The sequence below is a fragment of the Lolium rigidum genome, chromosome 6, assembly GCF_022539505.1.
Source record: "Lolium rigidum isolate FL_2022 chromosome 6, APGP_CSIRO_Lrig_0.1, whole genome shotgun sequence".
Classification (NCBI taxonomy): Eukaryota; Viridiplantae; Streptophyta; class Magnoliopsida; order Poales; family Poaceae; genus Lolium; species Lolium rigidum.
In genome coordinates this window covers 245,701,213-245,728,888 of record NC_061513.1, presented here as the reverse complement: position 1 = coordinate 245,728,888, position 27,676 = coordinate 245,701,213, and the positions used below count along the sequence as shown (strand labels likewise).

Sequence of the window (27,676 nt, the reverse complement as noted above, 5' to 3'; positions counted from 1 at the left end):
TCCCTCCATCCACAAATAAGTGTACTTCTAGCTTTTGTATTAAGTCAAACATTTTAAGTTTTGACCAACCGAGGAAAAAAAAGTAGCAACATAAATAATAAGATTTTGATATAATTTGAAACTACATTTCAAAATGAATCTCGGGATACTAAATTAGTGTCATAAATGCTACTACTTTTCCTTATATATTTGGTCAAAGTTTAAAGTGTTTGACTAAACATAAAACCTAGATGTACACTTATTTGCGGACGGAGAGAGTATGCAACGGCCGGTGGACTGAGACGTAAGGATATCTCAGTCCACCAAGACCTAGGCACGCCCTTCCGAAAAACCATTCAAATTACAAAAAAGAAAATTTTCAGTGATAATTGAATGGGTAGAGTATATTTTTTAATGTATAGTGTAAAAACTAACTTAGAAAAAACTGCTCTAGAACTGGATTCAATGAATAAGATATTGTATAGAAAATTTACTAAGAATTTGAAAATTCAAATTAATGCCGTACCCTTCAATCAAACTTACTCCCTCCGTCACGAATTAGATGTCGGAGCGCTAGTGTAAATGAACTTTTGCATTTCCACCCTTTGTATTTCGAAATCATCACCAACGCATCCCCAATCGTATCTCCCAGGATCGCGTGGGCGGGCTCGCTGCAGCTGGTTCCCGCCGGCGGATCGCGCGCCCGGACGACGCCGGAGTTCCGCGCCCCGTGCAGCCTGGCAGCGGGGGACTCCCGCCGGCGGATCGCGTTCGCGGGCTCGCTGCAGCTGGTTCCCGCCGGCGGATCGCGCGCCCGGACGACGCCGGAGTTCCGCGCCCGTGCAGCCCGGCAGCGGGGACTCCCGCCGGCGGATCGCGCCGCCCGACACCGCCGGAGTTCTGCGCCCCGCGCAGCCTCGATGCCGCCGAAATTCCGCGCCGCCGCCGGAGATCCACGCGCCGCGCAGCTTGGCGCCGGCGGAGTCCCGCGCGCCTCGCAGCCTGACGCCGGCGGAGCCCCGCGCGCCTCGCAGCCTGACGTCGGCGGAGCCCTGCGCGCCTCGCAGCCTGGCGCCGGCGGAGCCCCGCACCCCTCGCGGCCCGGCGCCGGCGGAGTCCCTCGCCCTCGCCGCTCGGTGCCGGCGGAGTCCCGCACCCCTCGCCGGGCCGGAGCCGACGGGCCACCCGGTGGAGCTCACAGGCCCACGCCGGCGGGCTCGCGACCTCCCACCCTTCGCGTCGGCGACCTCTCGCAGACTGGCGCCGCTGGAGCTCGAGGAGTGGAGGTGGAAGACCCTGGTGGAGTGGAGGCGGACGATCTTGCTGTCGAAGACCAACTGCTGAAGCCGTTAGAGTCTGTGCAGGTACCCCATTCCTGGCATACTCCTGAAACTGCTGGAGCTGAAGCTGTAGATCCTGAGATACTGTAATAACCTGCAGATTGTACAGTACATGTATTGAAAAAGAAGCAATAATGAACACCATTATCTGAAAGTACTCCTTACTGTATTAGGTGAAAGTACTGTACTTTGTCAGCAACAATGAACACCATTATCTCAACAACATGTCTGATGTCAACACACTCAGACATTGTACAGTAGGTGTCAACACACTCCTGAACAAACTTCAGAAGAAGAGGAATGTGCAAATTACCTGATGGAATGCAGGCAGGTTGGAGACCTTGTTCTGGAGATCAACCTCGTACTTCTTGATGGTGCCATAGTGCCAGATGCACATTACCATCATGAAAAAGAATGCGAGGACGATCGGGACCCAGGCTCCTTCCTTGAACTTGATGAGCGACGCCAAGAAGTACAGCGCCTCGATGGTGCCGAAGAACACGATGAACCCGATGGCGAGGAATATGCTCTTGTGCCAGCACAGAACTATCACCAGCGACATCAGACATGTTGTGACCAGCATTACAGTTATAACAGCAGATCTATATCTATATATGAATCAGAGTAGCAGATGTCTACGAGGAGGCCAAACATTTTTTTTTTTAAGAATGAAACAAAATTTTGGTTACAATAAGCAGGAACAGAAACTTACTTCCATAGTGGAACAATCCCCTTGTACAATCTGCATACCCAACATTTTTTCAGTAGAGTGAGGTTACAGTTACGGAGAACAATAGATTCCAATATTCCGTTTCCTTGCATAGACTTACCCAGCATATCCTTCAGCCTTCACGAACTTAGGGAGCCCATCAGATAAACCAGCTTGATAAAGCAGGATACAGCATCATTTTGTATTTCCAAGAGACTCCAGCATATCCTGCAACAATGATAAACAGTCTGGCTGCATTGACTTCAGTCATTTTAGGTTGCATAACAACAGCTTGATAAAGCAGGATACAGCATCAATATTCAGAAGCTACTCCTAGAAATTATAAGAGGGAAAGGCATTTTCGTTAACCTGATGCTTGTAGTTGTCAGTAACATGTTGCTTGTAGTTGTCACTAACCTGCTGTCGCGGTTCCTATAGGGAGGCGATGCAGTTTCCATCGTGACCGAACCGCCACACAGGGAGCGATAGCTGCGGCGCCTCTCTGTATATTTTTCCTTTATTCTTTTTTTTTTGAAAAACTATTTTTCCTTTATTCAAAGGCAGGCACAGAGATGGTATGGATTCTGTGGTAAGTAATTTCCACCAAACTGGAGAATATGGTGCCCATTGCCCATCGGTAGAGTCCATACACGTAAGCTAGAATAACAGAATAGGCACTCACACTGTTTATTTGGAATATGTTCGTTACCAAATTCATTTTTGTTCTCTGGATATATCTGGCGAAAGAGTTTATCGCCACAAGCTCTGACAATGCACAACTGTTCCCATCAGGATTCAACTGTCCAGTAGCCAGTTCAATATCTTCTTCTTTTTTTGAAAGGGAGTTCTATATCATTTTGTTGATTGTAAAGGTAACCAGTTCTATATCGACACTTGTCCTTGGTATGCGCCAGATCCTTGTCTGAAGCTGAATGATTGAAATGTCTGTGACAAGGCATCACCCAGTTCACAATTGATTTCTGTTGTTAGTGCTAACTGGTAACAGCTCAAAATTGTCATTCTCTTGTGGCATTCTACAATCCATTATTTGGCACATTATTCTCTGGGTGGCTCAAAATTTTCATTTTCTTTATAGCATTGTTGCATTTGTTTTGGTGTTGTATATTCTTTATAGCATGAATATTTTTGTAGGATATGGTCAAAGGAACAAGAGGGGTACAAGATAACAAGAGAAAGAGAATAAAAAACAAGACGAGACTCCAATATGATGATCCATTAATTCTCTCCAATGAGTAAGTTCCAATTCTTTTTGTGATTTTTGAAGGAGTTCGATGCTCATCATGTGGACTAAATTTAATCTTCTCTCTGCACAGCTATATGAAGGAACAAATTGACGGGGGCAAACTATATATGCTTGTTTCCAAGAGGAAGAAAGCACCTCTTAGTGCAAAAGATGTGTGGAGATACGACGAGAATGCGCCAAGAGGACATCTTCTCCAAACCTTTGATCCATATGAGACTGGGATTCCCTCGGATGAGAGTACATTGTGACAAGATGCAAGAGCAACAAAGAGGCAAGGATGCTATCATTGATCTCAATTTGAGCCCATCACATCAGATGCTAGAGCAGCATAGAGTGAACAATGTTGTCATTGATCTCAATTTGAGCCCATCACATCAGATGCAAGTGCACGAGAGAGGCAAGGATGTTGTCATTGATCTCAATTTGAGCCCGTCACAACAGATGCAAGTGAAGGACAGAGGCAAAGGTGATGAGACGATGCTAGAGCAGGACAGAGACAAGGGTGATGAGACGATGCTAGAGCAGGACAGAGGCAAGGGTGATGAAACGATGCTAGAGCAGGACAGAGGCGGAGATGATGAGACGATGCTGGAGAAGGACAGAGGCAAGGGTGATGAGACGATGCTAGAGCAGGACAGAGGCAAGGGTGATGAAACGATGCTAGAGCAGGAGAAGGGAAGGGTGATGAGATGATGCTGGAGAAGGACAAAGGCAAGGGTGATGAGATGATGCTGGAGAAGGACAGAGGCAAAGAACTGAGAGATGAGGAAAGATATGGTCTTTATTTTGCCTTAGAAGTAATCAGAAGAAGAGATGGAGGTTTTACGAAAGAGGATAAGCAACTCATAGCAGAAATGCTCAACACAAGTATACGAACAGTCGAAAGGGTGTGGAACTTAGGCAAGAATCAGATTGCAGAAGGGAAACGAAGAGTTGATGTTTCGAACCAAAAGAAGGGTCATGTTGGCCGTAAGAGAATAGATTTGGGCCTCTCGAGGGTACCGACAATCCCACTTAATAAAAGGAGGACAAGTGGCCTGATGAGGATGTAGGAAGAACAATCTTCATCCAGCAGGACAATGCCAAACCCCATGTCCTCCCTAATGATGAGGGTTTCCGACAGGCCGTAGCACAGACTGATTTGGACATCAAGTTGTTGCAGCAACCTCCAAACAGTCCAGACCTAAATGCGCTAGATCTAGGCTTCTTTAGGTCTCTGGAGTCTCACACCGATACAAGAGCACCAAACAATATTCGAGAGTTGATAGAAGGTGTGGAGGAAGAATATAATAACTACGAGGTCGACAAACTCTCTCGAACCTTCGTGACACTCCAATCATGTATGATTGGGGTGATGGAAAATGGAGGAGGGATAGACTACGAAATCTCTCACATGAATAAGAACCGCCTCCAGGCAGAAGGTAGTCTAGGAATCCCTCTAACTATCTCGGCGGATCTACTTGTAAAAACTAAAGACCTTATCAAAGCAGCGAGAGGTAAAGATTCGGATAGACTAATTTGAATTTCAAATCTAACTAGTGTTGCTCATACAATTTGTTTTTTGAAATTAATGCGAGGTGCAAGCTAAGCAACAATCGGCGCCCATTCCTAAAATTAAGCGACGAAACTCCCATAAAAAGGAAAATAAGGAAGTTTCCATTTCATTGAGGAAACCCCATTTAGTGGTATGTAACATAGTACTCGTAGTGTAATATGTCGGTGTTCATTCGTTATTACTTTGTAACACTCCTTTGTGCGGGGAGCTGGTCTTCGAATATGGGCAACACGTGCTTTCTAAATGCAATTCTTCAATGCATGACTCATACTTGTCCCACTATTTCGGAAAATTCGTTGCACTGACCACTCCAGTCCATGCTCATGTATGTATTGTTTCTCCTAATGGCATGATTTCTCCTAATGGCTTTGCTTTGCATGATATGTTCTACTCTTACCATGTAGATGATGAAATTGGGTTCTGTTCTTTATGCGCCCTAAAAGCACAAATGGAAGAATCGATTCAAAGCCCTGGGTCTGTTTTAGTGCCAGCAAGGTTCAAAAATAATTTAAGCAGTATCCTTTGGATTGACTATATGTTTCCTCTGCTTTATTTAAGTTTGGTGAATTTTTTACATACTGTCAATTCCTTAACAAGATTTACAAGAATTATCTCCAGCTTTTATACCAGGCCAACAAGAGGATGCACATGAGTTATTAAGTTGCTTGCTGGAAAATTTGCACAAGTGTACCCTTGATCCCAAATCAATTGATGGGGAAAGTATTGTCGAGCGGTGTTTGGAGGTAGACTGAAAAGCTCGGTATGTCTTGTACTTCTTATTGCTTAGTTGTGTTCAAACTACTATGGCTTATTTGGAGTAATACAATTCTCTTCATGTAGTTGACATGCCATGATTGCGGTCACTTGCTCGGAGACATTTGAGCCCTTTCTTGATATCGGCTTGGAGATCGATCGGGTTGATGACCTTGTTCTTCGCATTGAAGTCTTTTACTAAGGTGGAACAATTAGGTGATGCTTGAGCACAAGCTAAAATGTGAAAGTTGTAATGGCCAAGTGTGTAAGGACAAACGGCTTGTGCTTGATGCAACACCGGATGTGGTAGCATTTCAACTAAAGCGCTTCACGGTTACCCTTGATGGTTACATTGAGAAAATTGACAAACATGTGGCATACCCATCACAACTTGATTTGCAGCTATTCCACACTAACCCAGACAAAGAGGTGAGCTACATGTGCACCATTCTTGGTTTATCGATGAAGCATATTTTGATGTTTTTCTTGTATTTTAACATGCATCAGGGCCTAAAATATGATTTGTATGGCGTTGTTAAGCATTCTGGCTTGCCTAACTTTGGCCACTACATGTGCACCATTCGTTCTTCACCAACTAGTTGGCACTTGATGAATGACTCACTTGTAAGTGCTAGTACTAAATTGTTCTTTCTTTTTTCATGCCACGGATATTTTCACCTTATAACACATATTTTCACTTGCAGGTTGATTCAATTACTGAGACAAGCGCACTAAACCAAGAAGCGTATCTGCTCTTCTATGTTAGGCATGGCATGTTTCCATGGTTCTCAAGTTTATTACAGGAAGCTAATAGTGGTGTCCCTAGTGCTACCAAGAGGATGTACCCTGTTAATGACCATAATGTGTTTGCCTTTGAAAACTTGGGTAAGATTTATTTCCAATTATAATCTGCTTGAAACCAAGAGGAGTACATTTGCAGTAACTAATCAATACCTTTACGCGGTGATCGAACATCAAATGAATATGAAGAAGCAAAAGGGTGCAGATTTGTCTACATCTTCCGAAAGCTCTTCCCTGGATCAGAATGCATCACGGGTACCGACGGGCATGGCGTCTGTAAAAAGAAAATGTGGCCTCAAAAGATTAGATTCACCCAATGTGGTGCTTTGTTGAAACAAAGGCTGCATCACGGTTAATAGACCTTGTACTCTTATTAGATAGTGGATTGTGGGCAGAGTGCAAGGACGATCGATCTACTTAGCTATTTACACTACCACACTAGGATGGTGTTACTCCTGTATATTTAAAATAGGAACAGTAGCACAATGATCTTTGATTATGGCTGTACTATTGCTATTCAGATAGCAAATGAAGTGGCCAAGCTGAGCTCACTATAAAACAAGGCAAAGCAAAGGGTGTTCTGGTTCCAAACAAATTTGACACTGTGCAAATTTGACAACTACTCCGAGTAATTATTTGTAAGTTTGAGTGCTATAGCAACATGAATGGGAAATAATGAGCTAAGCAATTATGGAAATACTCCATAGACCATATGGTTTCCGGGGAGTACTCCAAGTAGTAAAGCTAACCTATTCTACTCCGATAAAAATGTCCGAGTACTCCATTGGAGTAGTAAAGCTAACAATTTCCGGGGAGTACTCCGAGTAGTAAAGCTAACAATTTACTCCATTGGAGTATGTGACTTTCTAATTTGTGGCTTCTAAAAACTTTACTCCATTGGAGCATCTTATCACCCTTTGTCCACTGGTTGACTGAATCTCACAGGGATTACATATGCAGCTATAACCTCAACATCACTACTCCAATATGGATTGTGGTTTTAATTTTGCTTCCAGAGCAATAACCTCACCATCAGTACTCAAGTGTGGATTGTGGTTTCAATTTTGCTTCCAAAGCTATATCACAGGGAGTACTGTAATCATGTTTAGCTTGCCAAAAATCCATCGCCAGCAGCAGCAATCAACAGAGGGGAAGCTTGCCAAAAATCCATCGTCAGCAGCAGCAATCAACAGAGGGGAATACCAATACATACCGTCGCGGTGGAGGGCCGTGTCCTCGCCCTTGAGGGACCCTTCGTAGGCCAGGCGGAGCGCATCCAGCCTCATCTGCTCCGACTCGCACTTGCCCGCGATTAAGAGGAGCCGCGCCACGCGCGTGCGGCCCGAGTACTGCACGGCGTACACCTCGACGTCAAACTGGTCGCCGGAGAGCAGCGCCTGGGAGGGCTCCCCGCCGCCAGCAGCCGCACCGTCGCCATCAGACGCCCCCGTCGCAGCAGCCGCGCCCCGTCGCAGCAGCCGCGCCCCGTCGCAGCAGCCGCACCTCAACATTAGATCGAGAAGCGCCTGCAAATCCGGCCGCCGGAGGCAAAAAATCGCACCTTCAAGTTGTGGATGAAGAGGACGACGGGCCAGAGGAACAGGGAGAGGCGGCGAGGACGCACGCGAGGGAGAGGATGCAGCAGCGCGGCGTGGTAGAAGAAAAGACCCCGGCTTGGGTTGGGAGGGGGTGGAGCGAAGGCGGCCGGCGCCATCGGAACGCGGCCGGCTCCGTCGGCGAGCGATCGGCGTCGTCGGGTGGAAGAGGAGAGGACGACGAAGTGAGGGTGGAGTTGCCAGGGATCGCGGAGTTGGTCGGAAATTTGTGGGGGTGTTGTTTGTAAAAAGGCCCGTCCGACACCTAATTCGTGACGGAGGGAGTAGAATAGTTTGACGAGAAATCGGCGGAAGCAGAGCACACAAACAACCCCGTCAAGTAGCCTGTCGTCGAGTCAAACCAAGCCCGCTCCTCCACGATACCACCGCGCACGCCGCCGACGCACGCTGCGCCCGCACGGCGCGTGCATGGGCGATCCGGCGCCGCCGGCGTGGATGGCGGCCGCGGCCCGCAAGTGGCTCGAGGACGCCGGCGCCATCGGGAAGGACGCCGCAGGCGGCGGCGGCGGCCGCAGGGCGTTCAACGCTCTGCCGCTGTCCGGCGTGCGCGTGGCCCTCGCCGAGCGCGGCCGCGCCCTCTGCTCGCTCCGCGTGCCCGCCCACCTCACCGTGCGCACGCCCTCGCCTGTCTCTGAATCGATTTCCTCTTGCTGGATGCTGGGTTCCAATTGATTCTACTTTGCGTGTGTGCAGGACGCGGAGGGGAATTGGCACGCGGGGGCGATCGCTGCGGCGGTGGACGACGTCTGCGCGGCGGCGATCATGTCGGTGGAGGGCATTATCAAGGTCTCCGTCCATTACGACATCTCCTACTTCGCACCGGCCAAGCACCATGTGCGTTCTCTTGCCCTGTTCCTCCTCCAAAGGCAACAAAAAAAAAATCGTTTGTATATTTGGGTAAAAATGTATTCTTGGGATCGTTATGTTGATAGCAATGACCAATTTCACCAAGCAATTTCACATGTCTAATCATTCAATTCTATCGGTAATCTAGGCTGTCAGTACCAGAAAGTGATAAACTGTTAATTTGATTATGAGGGATGTTTATGCATAATCAAATACTTCCACATCTGACCAAACTGGTACTCAAATAAATTATCAGAAAGAACATTACTTATATCACACTGTTAGGGGCTTAGGGCGGCGATTAGGTTGTGTGGGCGGCGGATTATCATGTAAAACTGGATTAGGCGAGTTTGGTCTTTCCAGGAAAGCTGCTTTTTGGGCCAAAAGAATCGTGTCAATTATTCCTTCTCAACGTGTGCTTTGTGAAGTCGTATTAGAGTATCCATCCATAGATGCTTTTTTTTTGAGCTTTCAACAATTTCTTATTCTTGTAACAAAGTTACTCTACAATCTCTTCTTTGAATAGTTAGGCTTAGGCCACAGACAATGCAATGGTGGTTTCTCCACCAAGACTTGCATAGTTTTGTTTCCTCTTCTGTCGTTTATGCAACACAATGCAGCGGTTATGTTACCATAGAAGGGATATTCCGGAACAAATTTAGGCTGTGGCATTTTCAGGCGCGGCACACCGAGCTTTAAGGACACATTCTCATCACGGTCCAAACAAAGTATTAGTTCCACATGCCAGCATTACAATTCAGACGTTTTTCAGTTTCCATCAAGTTCCATTATTTGAAGTTGCAGAAATTCAGGATTGTTTTGACGGTTAATTGGCAGGAGCTCTGCCTTTGCATTATATATATAGAACAAGCTGTTAAAACAAATCCAGAAATTCAGGTTTTAGCTGCTTTTTTTTGTTCTCGTGCATGTAAGTGTACAAGTGTGTTTTTACAAAACTGAAGTGAAAACTTGCTGAATTTTTTTTAGGACGAAGTGGAGATGGATGGGAGAGTGGTGGACCGTAAAGGGAGGATGACAGCGGTGACGACCGAGGTTCGTAAGAAGGAGACTGGCGAGCTAGTGGCGATTGGACGGCAGTGGATGACCACTTCCAGACCAAAGGGGTCTGAAGGAAGCAAGCTATGATAAGCTTGTTGAGTTGTATTTAGGGGCATTCCTAACTAATCTCTTTACACCATCCTAAATCGGCTAGAAGTCTGTAAGTCATTTTTTTTTCAAAACTAACCAATTACCTACATTGGTCATTATGGTAGCGCTTGTTGTATGTTTGGAATATGCTGATTTTGACGGGCTCTTTCACAACCTTTGATGAACACCCTTAGCCATGTTCAATTCCTCGAGTGATCATCAATAGCTCAATTCACATAATTTATCACCATGAAACACAATTAGTTTACTATAACTAAAGTTTGAGCTTTACAATTGTTACTTGTATTTCTCACAAACAAATTTCAAAGCATATATTGTAGAATTTTTTGTATGCGTGAACTTTGTAATACACATTGTATGGTGCAATTGAGCTGAATGAAATTAGGGCCTCCGGTGCCTCTCTATCTCTGTTCAGAAAATATTACAACCCTCTCTAAGAAAAAGTGACTAATGGTTTCAGGTGTCGCTGGTACCCGATAACAGGCTGAAAACACTGACGTAACAGACGTCTTCTTCTAACGATAGGTTATATACCGAGTACCCGTGGTTCTACACTGGGCAAACCTCCAAACACTCGGCATTGGCGGTTTCTCCAGCGGTGACCGTCCATCGACGGAGGAGAAGGCAAGGTAGGCCGCCATGTCCATCTCATACCCAAGCAAGTTCTTCCACGAGTCACCGTCATCAGCGAGCTTGTTGACCACTTCGTCGTGGAGGTTCAACACAAAGGTGCCCCTGTGTCCGCTAGGCCTTCCCATGGTGAACAGGACGAGACCGCTTTTCTCGCCAAACCACCGCAGCTTGATCGCGGTGTTACGGTGTGACATCTTCATCTGGGGCATCCGCAAGTGTTTCTCGTCACGACAGATCCCTTTGGTGCCAGTGCGAATGTTGTCTTCTTCCTCGAACTCGAAGTAGGAGAAGCTGGCCATCATAATCTTCTCTTGGTGCACGACCCCAGTGTACATGAAGAAGAGCCTGTTGTCGGGCCATCATAATCCAGCGAGCCATCGATCGGTCGCGTCGCCTCCTTGTGTTTGGATGCAACGAATCGTCATCAGTTGAACCCGGCCGCTTCGTCATCAGTACGGCGCGCATTTACTCTGTAGCGACAGCGAGTTTGTATCATTCGTTGCCTGTATCCTTTTTTTAATTTCTCCCCGCCTACGCATGGCCAGCCCCAGACATTGAATTTCCTTGCTACTACATCAGTCACGCATTAATTAAGCCAAGCCCATCGATTTTCTTCTTCTTCGTTTGCTTTCTTTTTTTTTCTTTTTTTCTTTTCTTTTCACGCAACACACAAGCTGACACGTCCATTATGAACCACCTAATTAACTACCCTTCTATTTCTATTCAACGGAGACTAGCTAGCTGGCCAACTGGAGCGACCAAACTCATTCTTCTTTAAAAGGAGTACATTTTGTGGGGGTCGCCCAATTTTGATGCACGTCTACACATGCACGTCACTCTCCTTATGATTTTCCTTGTGTATATGTTTTCAAAGACAAATATGAAACAGTGTAAAATTATAAATAGTGTATTAACTCACTTTTCTAGGTGTATCTCTCACATGTATTAATTGCTAACGTCGGAGGCTTAAAATAGATCTACCAAGGACAAACAATCACAACACGACACTGAGATTCGGTAACGCGGTTCTACGATCAACGCCTACATCCAACATAAAAAAAAGAGTAAATTCATGTGGGATCACCAATTTCGATGTATCGCCGTCGAGCGGATGATGCGGTGGAAATCCGAGGAGGATGTTGTTGAACGTCGTGTTGTGGTGGGGCATCGCTATTCACGACGCCAAGCTTACGTGGGGGAGCTTTGCTACATTTTTGCTCCGATGGTGAGGTTGCATTTCTCGTCGAGGTAACAAGTAAGTAGGACGCCGCCACCGGCATATAGTGCCATTCCTTAATTGCTAAGTAGGCGGTGGCCGAGGCAACCATTAGATGGACTTCCGTTGGTGTGTGTGTGTTCGGCGAGCGAGCTCGATGAACGACGAGGTAGCATGCACGATGGCCGAACACCGACATGCATGGAGTTGTAGCGATGAAGGTGAGACGCTACACCAGTGAGGGTGACAATTCGCTCACGCGAGTCAGTGCGTTGCGTTTCCTCTTCACCAATGAGCATGTCGGTGACGACGGTCTGCATGCACACACCAGCGGATTAATTAGCCCCAAGTTGTTTGGCCCTTGTCTTCGGTAGCTCGACGTGAGGGTTATCGTTGTGAAGAGGAAGTATGTGTGTGTGCATGTACTAGGGATGAACTAATGTTTGGGTCCATGAACCCCCTAGCTTCGTGAATTGAACCCTCTTAGATGATGTAATTGTGTGTGCTCCCAGCGGCTGGTGGAGCTTCCCTTGCTGAGTGTGGCTAGGATGGCGGCACGTGGAGTGCAGCGCGGCCACGGGAGCTTCACGAGCCCGCCGGGCCAGATGGGCCTGGTTTGCTCCTATAGATGCGTCCGGTCTGTCACCGCAGCTGGCGGTGAAGGTTGCGCCCCTCCCGCGTGGCTGTTGTCCATGCTCTCCTCAGCTCGGGTTGCCTCCTCTCGGTTTCGTTGATCTTCGTCAGTGGGCAACGATGAGACGGCGGTGGTGGTTGCGTGACCGTGGTGGCGCGAGTTGGTGGGCGGCGAGGTTGGCGGAGCATAACGGAGTGTCCGGGGCCGAGTGCCTTCGGGGGATGGGAGAAATCCTTGTTGGATGGCCGACACCGACACCACGCTCGCGGGCGCCACCATTCCTTCTTGAGGGGCGTCGGGGTTTCCCCTTCCCACTACCCCTCCGCATACCGGGGAAAACCCTAGGCTTGTCCGGCGACGACGTCGTCATCGTCGCTTCCCTTCTTGAAGGTGCTGCTTTGGTATGCGGCGCTTCAGAGGGCTAAGCTCGTGGTTGGAATCTTCCGGAGGGCGTAGCGGATCATCAACGTTTTCGTCGATCCGACTTTGTCAACTTTACTTTCTTTTTTCTTCTTCTTTTGTTTTCTCTTGGGCTTTGTTGTGCTGTTTGCCCCAACGGTGGTCTACTGGTCTCTATCTTGTATCGGGTCATTGCTATATTAATATAGCGGGGCGAGGAAAGCTAGTATAGGTAGTATGATGGACTTCACTCGAAAAAAAAGGATGGACACTCCCTCCGTCTCAATTTACTAGTCTTCCACGTATCTATAGGTCGCCAATTCGATCTATATAATTTAAATTATATCATTAGAAAAAAGAAGATCTAAAATTTCTAATATTATAATTTTTATAACATATAACTAATACTAATTTGATCAAATTTGTACACGAGAGGGGGTACCTAGGTGGAGAGTTCTACCGTAGTAACACACGTATACGCTATTAAATATGGACACGTAGTAAATTAACGGAAAAGCCTTGCATGATTTCAAGATGAAAATTAAAACCCGGTCTCCTCGAAACAAGGCAAAACCGCGAAGAGACGCCCCTTGAATGGGCGTGACAAAAGTCACAAAATGCACGCTTCACCCAACGCCTCGTTGATCGCGCGCTGAAGAAACACAACACAATTATTATACTTAGTACTTGAAGAAAAAGGAAAACGAAACGCACGCCACACCCACATCCGCCTCCTCCGGCCTCCACATCCGCCGCCGTACCTCCGGCTCCCCACTGCTGCCTCCCCTTGCGTCTCCAATCGCGAACCCTAGCAGGGCGCGCGGCATCGACGACGACGGGACCGGCCCACGCGACGCGCGGCCTTCTACCGGACCCAAGACCCGCGGCGGACTTGCTCGCCGGAGCGCGTGTGGGTCGGTAACACGACGCACGGTGCTCCGTCGAGCTAGCCTGCCGGCGTCCGCGTTCGCCCGCGCGCGTGGGCGTGGTGGCCGGCCATCAGGAGGTGACGGCGCGGCTCTAGGCGCGCGTTCGATTCCCACGCCGTCACCCACCCTGCCTGCCTGTGCGCCACCGATGGTGTCGATCACCGCCGCTGTAGGGAGCACGCTCTTCCCGGCACCCGTATATGTATATACAGGCTCAAGGTATGATGAGATTTCCCTTTGCATCAGACTCATTTTCTTCCCTCAGTTTTCAATCTAAAAAAGTGTTCTTTCCCCCCAATTCAATTACTTCAATATCATATCTTTCCTCTGCTTCTTCACCGCTATTGCCATCAAGGCCCTGCTAGCTCGAGCAGGTAGACATCTTCAGATGCTCCGGGCCTCAAGTTCCAGCCTCACTTACCCATGGCAATAGTAAACCAAGACAAATTGTCATCTTATTTTCCTAGCGCTGTCGCTTTTGAGCTTAATTACTAACGATATGCTGATGTGAATAAGCAAGTCATTGCTACTTGAAGAAAATAATCTGCTACCAATACTTGCATTTACGTAAAGGAGCTAGACAGGGTTAACTGAACACACTAGTGATAAGCTACTGAAAACTCTAGCCAACAGTACTGTCAACATCTAACCATGGATTATTTGTCAACATTATTGAACAATACATAAGTATCATCGGTATTTTTGGGATGTCCCGTTTGAGGCCAAACCAATGTGTTCACATGAATGTAGATTCTCAAAGAAAAAACAATGCTCTTTATACACTTTCTTTGCACAAATGTGTCCCTGTACACTCAGTATTACTGTGGTATATACAGTCTTGAATATTATCTGGTTGCTTTCTTGATGTAGTAAGAATCTGCAATATGCATGGATATAACTAAAATGGTTTTCAGTATAACTGACTCTGGAGTGCAATTTCTATGCATTGTAATTGTCATCATTAAAACTATAAAAGCTTCTATATTGCAACTCATAGTAGTAGTTCAACTGTGTATCTATTTTACTGACTAGAACAAACTGAAATGGCTTCATAGTAATTACATCACTCAATTCATTTTTTTTCATCAAGAAATCAGCTCAATTCATTTATCAACTTGTTTCTCTCCTTGAGCAGCCAGAGGAGTTGATGGGTAGGAGTCAATGGGTTGGATAAATCGATGGAGATTATGTGTAAGTTCTCAGAGCAGTACGCACAGCGGTCCAACACCTTCATCCACCACCCATGGCGGTACTACTTTTTCCCCTTTTCCGCTGTGACATAGCCTAGTTTCTCATGGTGCCAACTAGCTTGCCTCTGTGTAATGTGCCATTGTTTTCCAACTTATTAGTATGTGTTCTGTGCCTATACATGGTTGAGACTGAGCTGAAAATGTGGCAACCTTTTTGTTTGCATAGTGGAGATTGTTGAGTCGCTGGACATGAAGCAAAGGACGTGACCATGGAAGCCATGCCACAAGGTAATCTTGTGTCCCCTCTGCGCTAGTTCGAACCAACTCTTTTCTGTTCTCTAATCTGCTCTCGCTGATTCTTGTTTCCCTGAGGAAGCTGCTGAGCATCAGACCAAGGTGATCCCGCTCAACGTCAATCATGTATCTAGTAAAGATAGGTACGATACAAACACATTCCTTAGCCTGCTACACAGACAGAGCATTCTTGTTATGGATTTGGATCCACTCAAAGCAACCATTGATTTTTTGTCGAGTCATGTAAAAGCCGTCAAATCTTTGGTGCTCGAGCTAAGCAATTTGTCAAGCCATGTCATTACCATGCATATTTTGTTATGTCAGGTTTCAGTCTACTCTGGATATTATGTAAACAATTTCCTTGAAAGCCAATAAGGTCCAAGAGGAAAATGCCAGTGTAAGATGAATGGAAATCATTCTCTAGTAGCACAAGCTGCTAATTGTAGCTTTCACCTTAATTCATTAATTTGAGTGAGATAGATAGTGCATTAAGGGTGACATAAAGATGATTATACCATCCTATATGAATAGGATCCAATAAACCATAAAATTTGAATAAAGAAATTAAGTAGGCTTCTCCTATTTGCATTCATTTAGTATTGTTGTCTTGTCTCAATTGCAGCGCCAAACTTCTGTTTCAGTTGAGGTGTTTGTCTTGTCATAATTCTCATAAATGTGGAACATAGTCTGCAGTTTCAATGAGCTAGTTTGTATTTTATGAATTGGCCTGGCTCTCTTGTCTTATGTAAATTTGATGGAAGATAAGTCGAGTGTTAGTTGTGTCATACTACATGTTGTTGTCATTAACGTGAATACCATGATTGGATACATCAGAGAACTGTCATCTCGCATACCATCTTTCTGTTCGAGTAACTTGTATGGAAAAACATAATGGCTGATTGTTTTTCATGTAAAACCAACCCGTGACCTATTTAGTCGATGCTATTGTAGTTATGTAACAGTTTTGCTGAAGTTATTCCTCCTTCAGGGTAGAGAACAAGAATTTGATATGTATTTTTGGATAAAATCCCTAAACTCTCTTGGGTTGAAATACTACTCCAAGTTATGGTTGCTTAGCGCTTTGGTTCAGAACATAATATGCTGAATAAGAAATTTCTTAACAAGGTACTTAATGGGACATCGAATTATTATATATCCTTTAGCACGTGCATGTGGGTGTGATCCCGTTCTGGTTATCTGTTGAATTTCTCTGGACCTCTGGTTGAGTCTATGCATTAGGTGTATGTGATATGTGAGTAGCTGGTAATTGGTCAAAACTCTCATGTTTTGCCTAACTTTTGTCCATGGCAGCGGCCACTAAGTTACTTCTAGCGTGCCATTAGATTTTTTTAATGCTGCTGGTTATTAGGTTCAGCTTGTATATCTATGTTACTGCGCTAGTGTAGTTTGCAATAAAGTAGTAGCATTTCACTGTTTAGATACTTTGGTCATATGTTAGTAGCTAACCGTATTGAACACTTCAAATGATTTTCCAAATGAGCTATTGCCAACCATGTTTTGAGATAAACCATACACTGAAATGACAGGGCAACAACCTTTCCCCTGTTTTGTACTTTATAACATATTTTGTATTCTCTTATGTCCTTTGCCATTGTGTTTGACTTACTGGTTCCTTTCTTGCAGGGGAGAGATGGATGCATGTGGCCCTGATGCAGCAGGGAGCAAGGGGAGAAGTTGAGCTGGTCGATGGCCAGGAGGGCGGGAGCCTTGATGTCATGATGCCTTTTATGATCTGGGCAGTTTGGATATGTGGTGAGCAAGTGTAGTAGTGGCGTCCCGCTTGAGGTGATTTGCATGTATAGCTAGACGATGGTAGCTAGCTGAGTGTGTTGTTCTTCCTGATGTTAGCTAGTTGATGTGCATGAGATCTCCAAACTCAAATTATTTTCATGGAGATGTTGTGCATCATGCTAGCTAGCTGGTGGTGGTGGCCATGTTTGCCAGCCCGAAATCTGTTGCTATCTGCGTGTCTTGATGATGGTCTATGTATAGCTGCCAATGCTAGTTATCTATTAAATTTTGTTCCAATTTCATTTTACTAGCTTATAGATGTATAGCTGATGTCACCATATGCTATCTGATGGATGTATAGCTGTTGATGTTGGTTGAGTTTAATTTTCTTGCAATCTGATCTTACTAGCTTAGAGTTAGTATGGTTCAGTTTAGCTTGTTTGCATATGTTGTTATATCAATACCTTTTTTGCAGTGATCTGACCTTATGTTTAACTTATGTGCAGTGATGAGTAAACCAACCAACTCCGCCAAGCACCTAGCCAACCTGAAGGTGGGTGCCATCATAGCAAAGATGATGGTGAAGGTCAACCATGGGTTTCTGTGAACGTTGATGGATTGCTTTAGTCGTGGTGGCTGTGACGCTTGGCCTCGGATACAACCTACGTGGTGAGCTAGTCGTTCAACGCTTTGATCTCTGGCTCCCACGTTCTCTATTATACTGCATCCATGTTGTCCTGGCTGTGCTTATGCGCAGGCCATTGACCTGATGCCCCGTACTTAAATTAAGGTGATGTTGATCATATGATCACCTAGTTTCTAAGCTAAGAACTTGACATCTGGACCTGGTTAGTAGAGGTCCCACCGCTAGTATTTCTGGTAATTCAAGATTTTGTGTTATAGGCATAAAGTTATTTTTATTATGATGTGAATACCAACAACTCTGTTGGTATTGATCATTGATTGATCTAGATCGCTATATGGCTGTCTTCGGCATAAATGTGCTTGTTATTTGTGTGGATGGATACATGAGCTCACCGCGCCTCAACCTAGCTCCCAGGTTTACCCCTTTGACCTCTAGCTCCTGTATGCTCTGTGATACCGCAGCCTTATTGCTTTGGCTATAGTATGCTTGGGCCATCGATCCGGTGACCACTATCTGAATTATGGTGATGAGGATCAGTTGGTCACCTAGTTTCAAAGTTTATTTTAATTAAACATCTGTCCCTGGTTATTAGAGGTCCTAGTGCATTAAGGTTGACATAAAGATGATCATACCATCTTATAGGATCCAATAAACCATAAAAATCGTAGTAAGAAATTGAGTAGGCTTCTCCTATTTGCATTCATTTATTATTGTGGCTTTGTATCAGTTGCAGCGCCAAACTTCTATTTCAGTTGAGGTGTTTGTGTTGTCATACGTGGTGTCCTACTTCTTATAGTAAAATGCAGAACAGAGTATGCAGTTCCAGTGAGCTAGTTTGTATTTTATTAATTTGCCTGGCTCTCTTGACTTATGTAAATTTGATGGAAGGTAAGTAAAGCGTTAGTTGTGTCATATTACTTCATGTTGTTGTCGTTAATGCGAATACCATGATTGGATACATAGGGGAACTGTCATCTCGATTACCATATTTCTGTTTGAAGAATTTGTATGAAAAATGTAATAGCTGATTGATTTTTCTGTAAAATCAACTCAGTGACCTAGGGTCCGTTTGGATTGCAGCCAACAATTACCAAACCAATATTTTGGCGTTGACTCAGAATTCAGGTAATCGTTTGGATCGAAGCCAATGTCCCATCGCCCTTCCAATTATTTGGTCATCCCTTCACTTTTTCCGCCCATGACCAGGCCAGACCACGGCGGCGAATTCGTTCGCCAAATAATTGGCACGCCCACGATTTGGCAGGGCACGCGTGGGCGGAATCCAAACATACCCCTATTTACTTGATGCTATTGTAGTTATGTTACAGTTTTGCGGAAGATGTTCCTCTTTTAGGTTAGAGAATAAGAATTTGATATGTATTTTTAGATAAAATGCTTGAACTCTTTTGGGTTGAAGTACTACTCCAAGTTCTGGTTGCTTAACGCTTTGGTTCATAATGTGATGAACCAGATATTTCTTAAAAAGGTTCTTAATGGGACACCGAACTATTCTATATCCTTCAGCACGTGCATGTGGGTGTGCATCCCACTCTGGTTAACTGCTGACTTGCTCGGTTGAATCTATGCACTAGGTGTATGTGATATGTGAGTTGCTGGTAATTGATCGAAACCCTAAATATTTGCCAAACTTTTGCCATGGTAGCAACTTTTATGTTGCCAGGTTATTAGGTTCTTTCTAGGTTCAGATTGTGCATATATGTTAAGTGTTAGGGTAGTTTGGAACAAAGTAATAGCATTTCTGTGTTTAGACACATTGATCATATGTTTATTAGCTAACCATATTGAACACTTCAAATGATTTTCTGAATGACCTATCACCAACCATGTTTTGAGATAAATCACACACCGAAATGACAAGGCAAGAGCATTTCCCCTGTTTTGTACTTTATAATATATTTTGTGTTCCTCTTATGTCCTTTGCCATTGTGTTTGACTTCCTGGTTCCTTTCTCGCAGGGGAGAGATGGATACATGTGGCACTGATGCAGCATGCAGCAAGAGAAGAAGTGGAGTGGTCCCTAGCTAGGTGGGAGGGGGCCTTGATGGCATGGTGCCTTTTGTGATCTGGGCAGTTTGGATATGGAAGTGTAGTAGTAGCGTCCGCTTGAGGTGATTTGCATGTATAATTAGTTGATGGTATCTAGCTGTGTGTGTTGTTCTTCATGATGGTAGTTAGTTGGTGTGCACGAAATCTCCGAACTCAAGTTATTTTCCTGTAGTTGTTGTGCATCATGCTAACTAGCTGGTGCTGATTGCCATGTTTGCCAGCCGGAAACATGTTGCTATGTGTGTGTTGATGTTGGTCGATGTATAGCTGCCAACTCTAGCCGTAAATTAAATTGTGTTGCAATTTCTTACTAGCCGATGCTACATACTGCTATCCTATGGATGTATAGCTGCTGATGCTAGCTGGATTTAATTTTCTTGCAATCTTATTCTACTAGTTGGGTTTAGAGTTAGTATGGTCCAGTTTATCTTGTTTGCATATGTTGTTATATCAATACTTCTTTTAAAGTGACCTGAACATATGTTTAATATATGTGCAGTGATCAGTAAACCAACCAACTTCGCCAAGCACCTAGCCAACCCGAAGGTGAGTGCAATCATAGCCAAGATGATGGTGAAGGTCAACCATCTGTCCCTGTGAACGTTGCTTGCTCGCCGCAGCCGTGGTGGCTGTGATGTTCGGCCTTGACTACCACCTACCTGGTGAGCTAGTTGTTTAACCTTTAATTCTATGGCTTCCATGTTCTCTATGATACCACGTCTAGGGTGCCATGGTTGTGCTTAGGCTTAGGTCATTGAGCCGATTGCCCCTACTTGAATTATGGTGATGATGATCGGCTGATCACCTAGTTTCTAAGCTATGAACTTGACATATGGGCCTTGTTATTAGAGGTTATGCTGCTAGTATTTCTGGCAATTAAAGATTTTGCGTTATAGGCATAAAGTTGCTGCTATTATGCTGTGAATACCAACAATTGTGTTGATATTGTGTGGCATTGATCATTGATTTATCTAGATAGCTCTATGGTTGGCTTAGGCATAAAGGTGCTTGGTATTTGTGTGGATGGATATGTGAGCTCACCGCAACCGCTAGCTCCCAGATTTACCCCTTTGACCTCTAGCTCCCGTATGCGCTTTGGTACCACGGCCTAAGCGCCTTGGCTGTAGTATGCTTGGGCCATCGATCCATGTCTGATGACCCCTATTTGAATTATGGTGATGATGATCATATGGTCACCTACTTTCAAAGTTTCTTTTAATTGACATATGGTCCTGGTTATTACAGGTCCTAGTGCTATTATTTGTGGTGAATGTTTAATTTTTGTTGCAGGCCTAAACCTGTTGTCGTTTGTGTTGTAGGCGTGTTTATTTCAACCATGCCAGTCATGCAGCTAATATTCTTCCATTGAAATAGCAGCTAGCTGTAAAATGATTAATATCTATGATTTGACTATTTGGCTCCTGATGTGTTAAAAGAAATAAGAAATACTCAGTTGTAACCGTTGCTGATTTCTTTGATGTGTTGTTAGTAAACCATAAGTTAACCTTTTTTGGTTAGGTTATCTTCTCAATCTGATTTTCTTACCATGAGTTGCTCATATTTTACCTTGGTAAACAATTGTAGATATCGACATCCTTCATTTTCTCTCTGCATGACCAAACTATGTGAAACTATGTAGGAGTTAACGAATCTTGCATATGTTGTGGTTGCAAGGGGCCAAGTTGAGGCAATCCTGCTTCTAAATTGTTATATAAGCATTTGTCCTACTATTCTGCTTCTAAATGTTTCTCGCTTTTTGCTGATATAATCATCAGTTGCGCAATGGTAAAGCTTTCTTACATGTATATTTGGAATGTCATTGGCATGCACAATTGTGCAGCTACCAGTGTAACTTTGGAATGTGTTTACGCTATGTCTTTTGATTATGCTTTCTTGTTAGTGATGTTATTCTGTACAAAATCTTGATTGTTATTGCTTCAAGTCTGGTGGTATTGCTTAGTGGGGGAAACAAAGTTAGTTTTGCTAACTGAACAGTAAAAGTTGTGCATTTAAATGGATTCATGTTGTTGTTAGGCCATATTCTTCTTTGTCGATGTGTGGCTGCACTTGAGGACACATAATTATACACTTGCAGATGGTGCCTTGTAGCATATTACACTGATGTATTCAGTTTGGACATTGCTATTGTCGAGTACTGGTTACAATTGCTCAATACATAAACTAACTTATTATTGAGAGAGAGATATGTGACAATCTACAAATAAAATTACTAACTTACTGGGTTCAGATTTCATATTATGTCTAATTTAAGTAAACCAAACTACTAGTATTCTATTTTATAGTTCTGAGATTATGTAGTTTGAATGGACATATATTGAGATACTTATTGTGAATGTTAAGATTATAGAGCTGTCGATTAATGGAAGCTACATAATTCTGCCCCTATACTTCCAAATATTTCCCCATTCCAGTAGAAATTTGAGACGTTTTTTGTCAAGACACGAAGATAACACTTATTATGATTGAAGTGGTTGTTGCATCTGCTAGTATGCTTTCTTTTATAGTGACCTAACCTACGTTAACTTGTCTGCAGCGATGAACAACCCAACCAACTTCACCAAGCACCAAGCCAACCCGAAGGTGGGTCCCACCATAGCAAACATCATGTCGAAGGTCAATGGTGGGTCCCAGATAACATCATGAGCTCACTGTGCGCAACCGCTAGCTCCCAGGTTTGCCCCTTCAATCTGGAGCTCCCATATGTTGTGGGATACCATGGCACTGCTTTGTTGGGCCATCGATCCCATGACCCTTATTTGAATTATGGTGATGATGATCATATGGTCACCTAGTTTCAAAGTTTCTCTTAATTGACATTTGGTCCTGGTTATTAGAGGTCCTGGTGCTATTATTTGTGGTGATTTTTAATTTTTGTTGTAGGCCGAAACCCTAATTCAACATCCAGTTTCTGAATAGCGTGAGTGATGGTCTGAGACAGAAAATAGTGATGGATATTGTGCTTTGCATATCTCAGCTCTTTTTATGTCGCAGGTTGTGCTTCCTAAAAGTCCACAAGTTGTTCTCGAGGCAATCAAACTTGATCTGAGCAAAGTCATTTATTGAATTTCACCCTCCGGTCCAACACCTTCTTCTTCTCTGTCACTGCTGTCGTCATGAAGGTAATGAAGCACAAGGGGTTAAAGAGAGGCTGCAACTGCTATACCTCTACTTCCAGCAGGAAGGACATCGTGGTGGTTTTGGTGTGGCGCCTTGGCAATTTCCGGTGTCCATGGGGCTGCTAATATCGCCATAGAGAACACGATCAGGACTTAATTGGGGAGGTGCGGACCGTTTCTTCCTCAATAACATGAATACATCTTGATTTGTAGTTGCTGGATTGATTATGCTGAAAAAATATTTCCTCTCAAAATAATTTTTGCTGCTTTGGCGGTGAGCCAACTGAATTAGCCTTGTTTATAGACATGGTTCATAGTAATTCGAAGTAGTTAGCCTTGTGGCTGGGTTAGCTGTGCAAATTCCAAATATTTAGCATTTTGGGAATCATCTTGGTTTAGTTGGCTTCCAACATGAAAAATAAACCTAATTTGTTGCCTTGTTGTAATCTGAAGCTAATTTAATGAGCTAGGCCTAGTAGTGACTGGTTATAGATCTTCTGCTATTATTTACATTTTTGGAGCAATGATGCGTGCATGAACAAAGAAAGTCTCTTGTTGCCATTTAATTATTTGGACAGTGGGATGTAAAGAACAATCGTGTACTAAAACTTGTATTTTTCAGGTTCAAAGCCCGTGGTGTTTTTCAGCATCTTTGACGAAGCCGCAGAAGGTTAAACTTTTCCTCACTAGCTTATCGTATTCTTGATATTCCGGTTCATGTATATAGCATATGCTCCACTGACATAGAAGACTGAACAAATTCTTTGGGCATGAATTATATATGGGACTATAAGTGCATTTATACCTGAACAAATTCTGGACCCAAGGGATAGTTTTGTGCAAGAATACCTGGCTTTCTTTTTTGCTCATATTAATTCATTGCATAATATCTACATAAGTGGTGCTCTTTGTTCCACTTGCTTTGACAATGCTATCTGATTTCACTTGTAATAGATATATAGAGAGACATAGGGATTGCAACCTGATGCATATTTTTTTTCTTTTTAGTGGCCGGCCATAAAACTATTTCAGTTTAGTTCTTAATTTACTTGATCAAATTACTTTTGTGATGTAATGTAGTCCTTTCCCTACCTCTTGGACCTATAATAATGTCTTCATCTACTACACTTGGATAGTTGGCTCGACATAGAACTGCATTTCTTCTTCTCTTATATGAGAAAGAGTGCAACTTTTCAGTCTAATTTGTGTATTTCTTCATGGAATTTTGATGTTGTATATGTCTCTGGTAGTTTCATCTTTAACATGGCGCTGAGTATGCCATGTGCTACCCAGCCGGGAGCTAGCTTTGCTCGATTTTATTTTATCTTCACCTGGGCATCTATAAGTTTGGATATATCGCGACATTTGTTGCATGAGTGTAGTAGTATTATCACAGCTGATGTTATATATGCATATATAGGTGATGCTATATGTTGTTTCCCCTGCTAGCTAGCTAGCTAGCTGATGTGCGTGTACTAACATAAGTCCAAACTAAATTATTGTTCCTGATGTGCATGGCAGCTATAGCTGGTGCTAGCCTAGGCTGCAAATAAAACTTATTATGCTGGGAGAGCCTAAACTTGTCATTGGTTTCACTGTTTATTTAGTTTTGTTGCAATATGTACCTAGAAGATTTATCTTACGGTGCTAGATCCACCGGGGATGATTCTCGTTTTGTGGCAATTTTCTTTGCATAATTCATATTATTATGTATCACACTTTTCTATGAGTGTCATGTAAGGTTCAGAGTAGCGTAAACCTGAAACCTTCCTGGTGAGACAGCGACATGCATTCAGAATAAGCTAAACCTGAAACTTTGGGTTATGTTAGTAATTGTCACCTATCGAACATTTCTTATGCACGTCTCATTGCCTGATCTAGTCAGTACTCAGTATGTTATATGTTGTTTCTGCGCTAGTAGTTTCATGTGCTGTACCTAGAGGTGATTCCTTCTTGTCCTGCATGTGATGTTGGACAACCCTGTAATATGAAATCCGTCCGATAGATTTCTTAGGTGATCCTGGGATTATACATGCTTTTCTAGAACATGCCATGCCTAGGGTACTCTGTAATATGGCCTGCTCACCCAGTTTTACTGGAACACCTTCCAGCCATCACATGCCATTAGTATGAAGTTATGAATGAACACTCAATATCGTCACTTGTTATATTCTTTATTTGTGTATGTAGATTCTGATGCCTAGTCTGGCCTAGTAAATCTCGTTATTGTTTTGGTAACAGTTTCCTCTGGTCTGTTTTCGTGCAGTTGATGGACAAACAATCAAACAAACCTTGTTCAACCAACCAGTGCTAACCGGACGTGATGCTTGAGCGGTACATGGGGCAGCAGATTCAAGTGGCGCTCGCTCGTGGGGAGGTGGCCAGGATGGGGGCACCACCAGGGCTGCCTGATTCGTACAATGGTTTCTGTGTTTGTTTAGATTCGTTGTGACTTGTTGTGGAAGGCCAAGAATTATGATAAAAGAGGGGCATGCTTAGTCAGCTGGAAGAATGTTTGTTGGCCAAAGTCGCTTGGAGGCCTAGGTATTTTGGACCTCAACTTGTTTAGCAGAGCCCTCCGGCTAAGGTGGAAGTGGTTTGAATGGACAGACGGGAGGCGGCCATGGGTTGGAACTACAGTGCCATGTGACCAAATTGATTTATCCCTATTTGATGCTTGCACTCAATTTTCCGTGGGGAGGGGTAATATTGCTATGTTGTGGACAACAAGGTGCCTGGACGGGGTTGCCCTGGCTGAGATGGTTCCTAGTTTGTTCAAGCTGACTAGGCTTGAAAAGCTTACGGTTGTACATGTCATGCCATGATGGATGACAAGTGGATGACGGGACTAACCTGGATCAACACGATGATCCAGCTTAGGGAATTCACAGAGCCGTGGATCAAGCTGCAAGGGGTAAACCTCACCGAGGAGGATGAGATTGCCTAGAAGCTCAATGCCTCATCCCAGTATAGCTTGGCGTCTGGATAGAAGGCACAGTTCATCGGGTCTTACCCTGTTATTGACTACAACATGCGCTGGAATTCCAAAGTTCAACCCAAGTGTAATTTTTTTATGTGGCTTTGGCTGAGGCAGCGTATTCTGATGGACAATATGCTGCAGGCTAAAGGAATTGATCATGGGAGCATTGCGCTCTATGTGAGCAGGATCAAGAGACGGTTGATCACCCCATCATGGGCTTCCCATACGCACGGGTTGTCTGGAAATTACTAGCCCAATGGACGGGTGTTTCCGACCTGCAGATTCGACGACACCAATTCTCCTCTCTGGCTGATTTGTGGAGACACATGACAGGTATGTTGTCAAAAGATGAACTGATGGTTGCCAGCTATGGAGAGTGGCACCTATGGAAGGAACGATGCCGAAGAGTTTTTCAACAGAAGACACTAAAATTCAAAAAAAAAGCAGAAGACACTAATTGACCGGCACTGTTGGAACTACTTAAGGATGATCTTCTGATACTGGGAGCCTATCTACAGGAGAAAGCTCGAAGAGATGAGACAGGCATGGAGCCTATCTACAGGAGAAAGCTCGAAGAGAGATGAGACATGCATGGAGCCTATTGAGAGCGAGTAGTCCGCTCAGTCTCTGTTTTCCGTTTCTCATTCTTTTTTCTGTTTTTTTCCCTTGTCAGCCAGATGCTCTCTATCTTGTATCAGACTCTTATTCGCTGAACTGAATTGCCACAACATGCTGTTTTCCTCAATATAAAGAAAGATGTTGTAGTGGGTCTGTTAGGTACTAGCTAGTCGAGTGTGTCCATTTGTTTGTCATATAACATCCATGTACATAGACTGAGTTCACAGCTGGGCATTTTGGTCTGCATGTACGTACATGTGTACTTTGACTTGCTAGTGGTTTTCCACATTATTTGGTTCTAATTATGCATTGTTTTGCTGTGTGGCCAAAACTTCCAAAAAACTGTAGAGAGCATGTCCAAATTTCTAGCAAATTTACCAATGCAGGGAGGTGTTGCCTATGGTATGATAAATGACACGCATGGACCCTCTCCTTACGCTCATATATATCCAAATAAAAGAAGAAGAGAGTACTAAAATAGCTGGTTTGTTTGCACCGGGAGGAGGCTAGCTTGTACGTGTTTTTTGCTCTTGCTATTAGCATCGGCCTGAGGCGCGACGAAGCGAGCTGGGTTCGCCATTGACAACGTCGCTCTTGTGTAGCGCAGCGTGGACTCGCTGGAGGTCAGAGTTGATGAAGATGGTACTGTCGGGGCTGCACCTCGCAGCCCCTCTCTCTTCTTCGACCTCTCAGCTCTATCTACTCACGGCCTAGAACACACACGCGTGGAATAATAAACAGACTTTGCCGTGGCTCTCTTCCTTACACCACAGGCGTTGCATTTTCTTTAGTTTCTCATTCACTAAACAAACAAAAGTACAATGCTATATATAGGCAGCACACACAGCTGGACGAACAACCAACTAATCCTAGTTTCGTGCCACTCACCCACTAATCCATGCACTAAGTCCATGACGAAACTAAGCTTGGATACGCATGCATGGCTCTAACAACTCTCCATGCATCAGCTTGACCGGATCGCTCGGTCACTTAATGTGCAGCTCGTTGTCTTCAGATGGTTCAAACGGCATCAGCATCTCGCCATCGAAGCTGCACCGAACAGCAACCTTTCGGCATCTCGCATTGCCCGCCTCCGCTGAAACTCGTCAGCTTCGTACGCTTCACACCTAACACCTTGCCGATCTCCA

The 27,676-nt window shown here is 44.2% G+C and overlaps 2 protein-coding genes and 1 long non-coding RNA gene across 3 annotated transcripts; all 3 read left to right on the top strand.

The window, feature by feature from the left end:
• The first annotated feature begins 3,981 nt into the window (after window positions 1-3,981).
• On the top strand, window positions 3,982-6,734 carry LOC124663898 (ubiquitin carboxyl-terminal hydrolase 36-like). Its single transcript, XM_047201540.1, has 5 exons — window positions 3,982-4,261; window positions 5,911-6,029; window positions 6,108-6,224; window positions 6,305-6,485; window positions 6,565-6,734. Exons 1-5 carry the CDS (start codon window positions 3,982-3,984, stop codon window positions 6,732-6,734), a joined length of 867 nt encoding a protein of 288 aa, XP_047057496.1.
• Window positions 6,735-8,419: 1,685 nt separating this feature from the next.
• Window positions 8,420-10,196, top strand: LOC124661598 (acyl-coenzyme A thioesterase 13-like). Its single transcript, XM_047199479.1, has 3 exons — window positions 8,420-8,626; window positions 8,711-8,851; window positions 9,851-10,196. Exons 1-3 carry the CDS (start codon window positions 8,426-8,428, stop codon window positions 10,007-10,009), a joined length of 501 nt encoding a protein of 166 aa, XP_047055435.1. The 5' UTR covers window positions 8,420-8,425; the 3' UTR covers window positions 10,010-10,196.
• A 4,786-nt stretch (window positions 10,197-14,982) lies between these two features.
• Window positions 14,983-26,682, top strand: LOC124661599. The gene is made up of 11 exons (XR_006990231.1): window positions 14,983-15,093; window positions 15,261-15,322; window positions 15,411-15,471; window positions 16,973-17,101; window positions 17,587-17,749; window positions 19,703-19,855; window positions 20,293-20,455; window positions 22,348-22,486; window positions 22,806-23,095; window positions 23,553-23,600; window positions 25,197-26,682. It is a non-coding gene; the product is annotated as an uncharacterized LOC124661599 (long non-coding RNA).
• The last annotated feature ends 994 nt before the right edge of the window (window positions 26,683-27,676 follow it).

Excerpts from the sequence above, each read along its gene's own strand:
- LOC124663898 (XM_047201540.1), top strand. The coding sequence starts at position 3,982 with ATGATGCTGGAGAAGGACAAAGGCAAGGGTGATGAGATGATGCTGGAG. Across the intron at positions 6,225-6,304 it reads ACTTGATGAATGACTCACTT|GTTGATTCAATTACTGAGAC; the intron begins GTAAGTGCTAGT and ends TTTCACTTGCAG. Across the intron at positions 6,486-6,564 it reads GTTTGCCTTTGAAAACTTGG|TGATCGAACATCAAATGAAT; the intron begins GTAAGATTTATT and ends ACCTTTACGCGG.
- LOC124661598 (XM_047199479.1), top strand. The coding sequence starts at position 8,426 with ATGGGCGATCCGGCGCCGCCGGCGTGGATGGCGGCCGCGGCCCGCAAG. Across the intron at positions 8,627-8,710 it reads GCGTGCCCGCCCACCTCACC|GACGCGGAGGGGAATTGGCA; the intron begins GTGCGCACGCCC and ends GCGTGTGTGCAG. Across the intron at positions 8,852-9,850 it reads TCGCACCGGCCAAGCACCAT|GACGAAGTGGAGATGGATGG; the intron begins GTGCGTTCTCTT and ends AATTTTTTTTAG.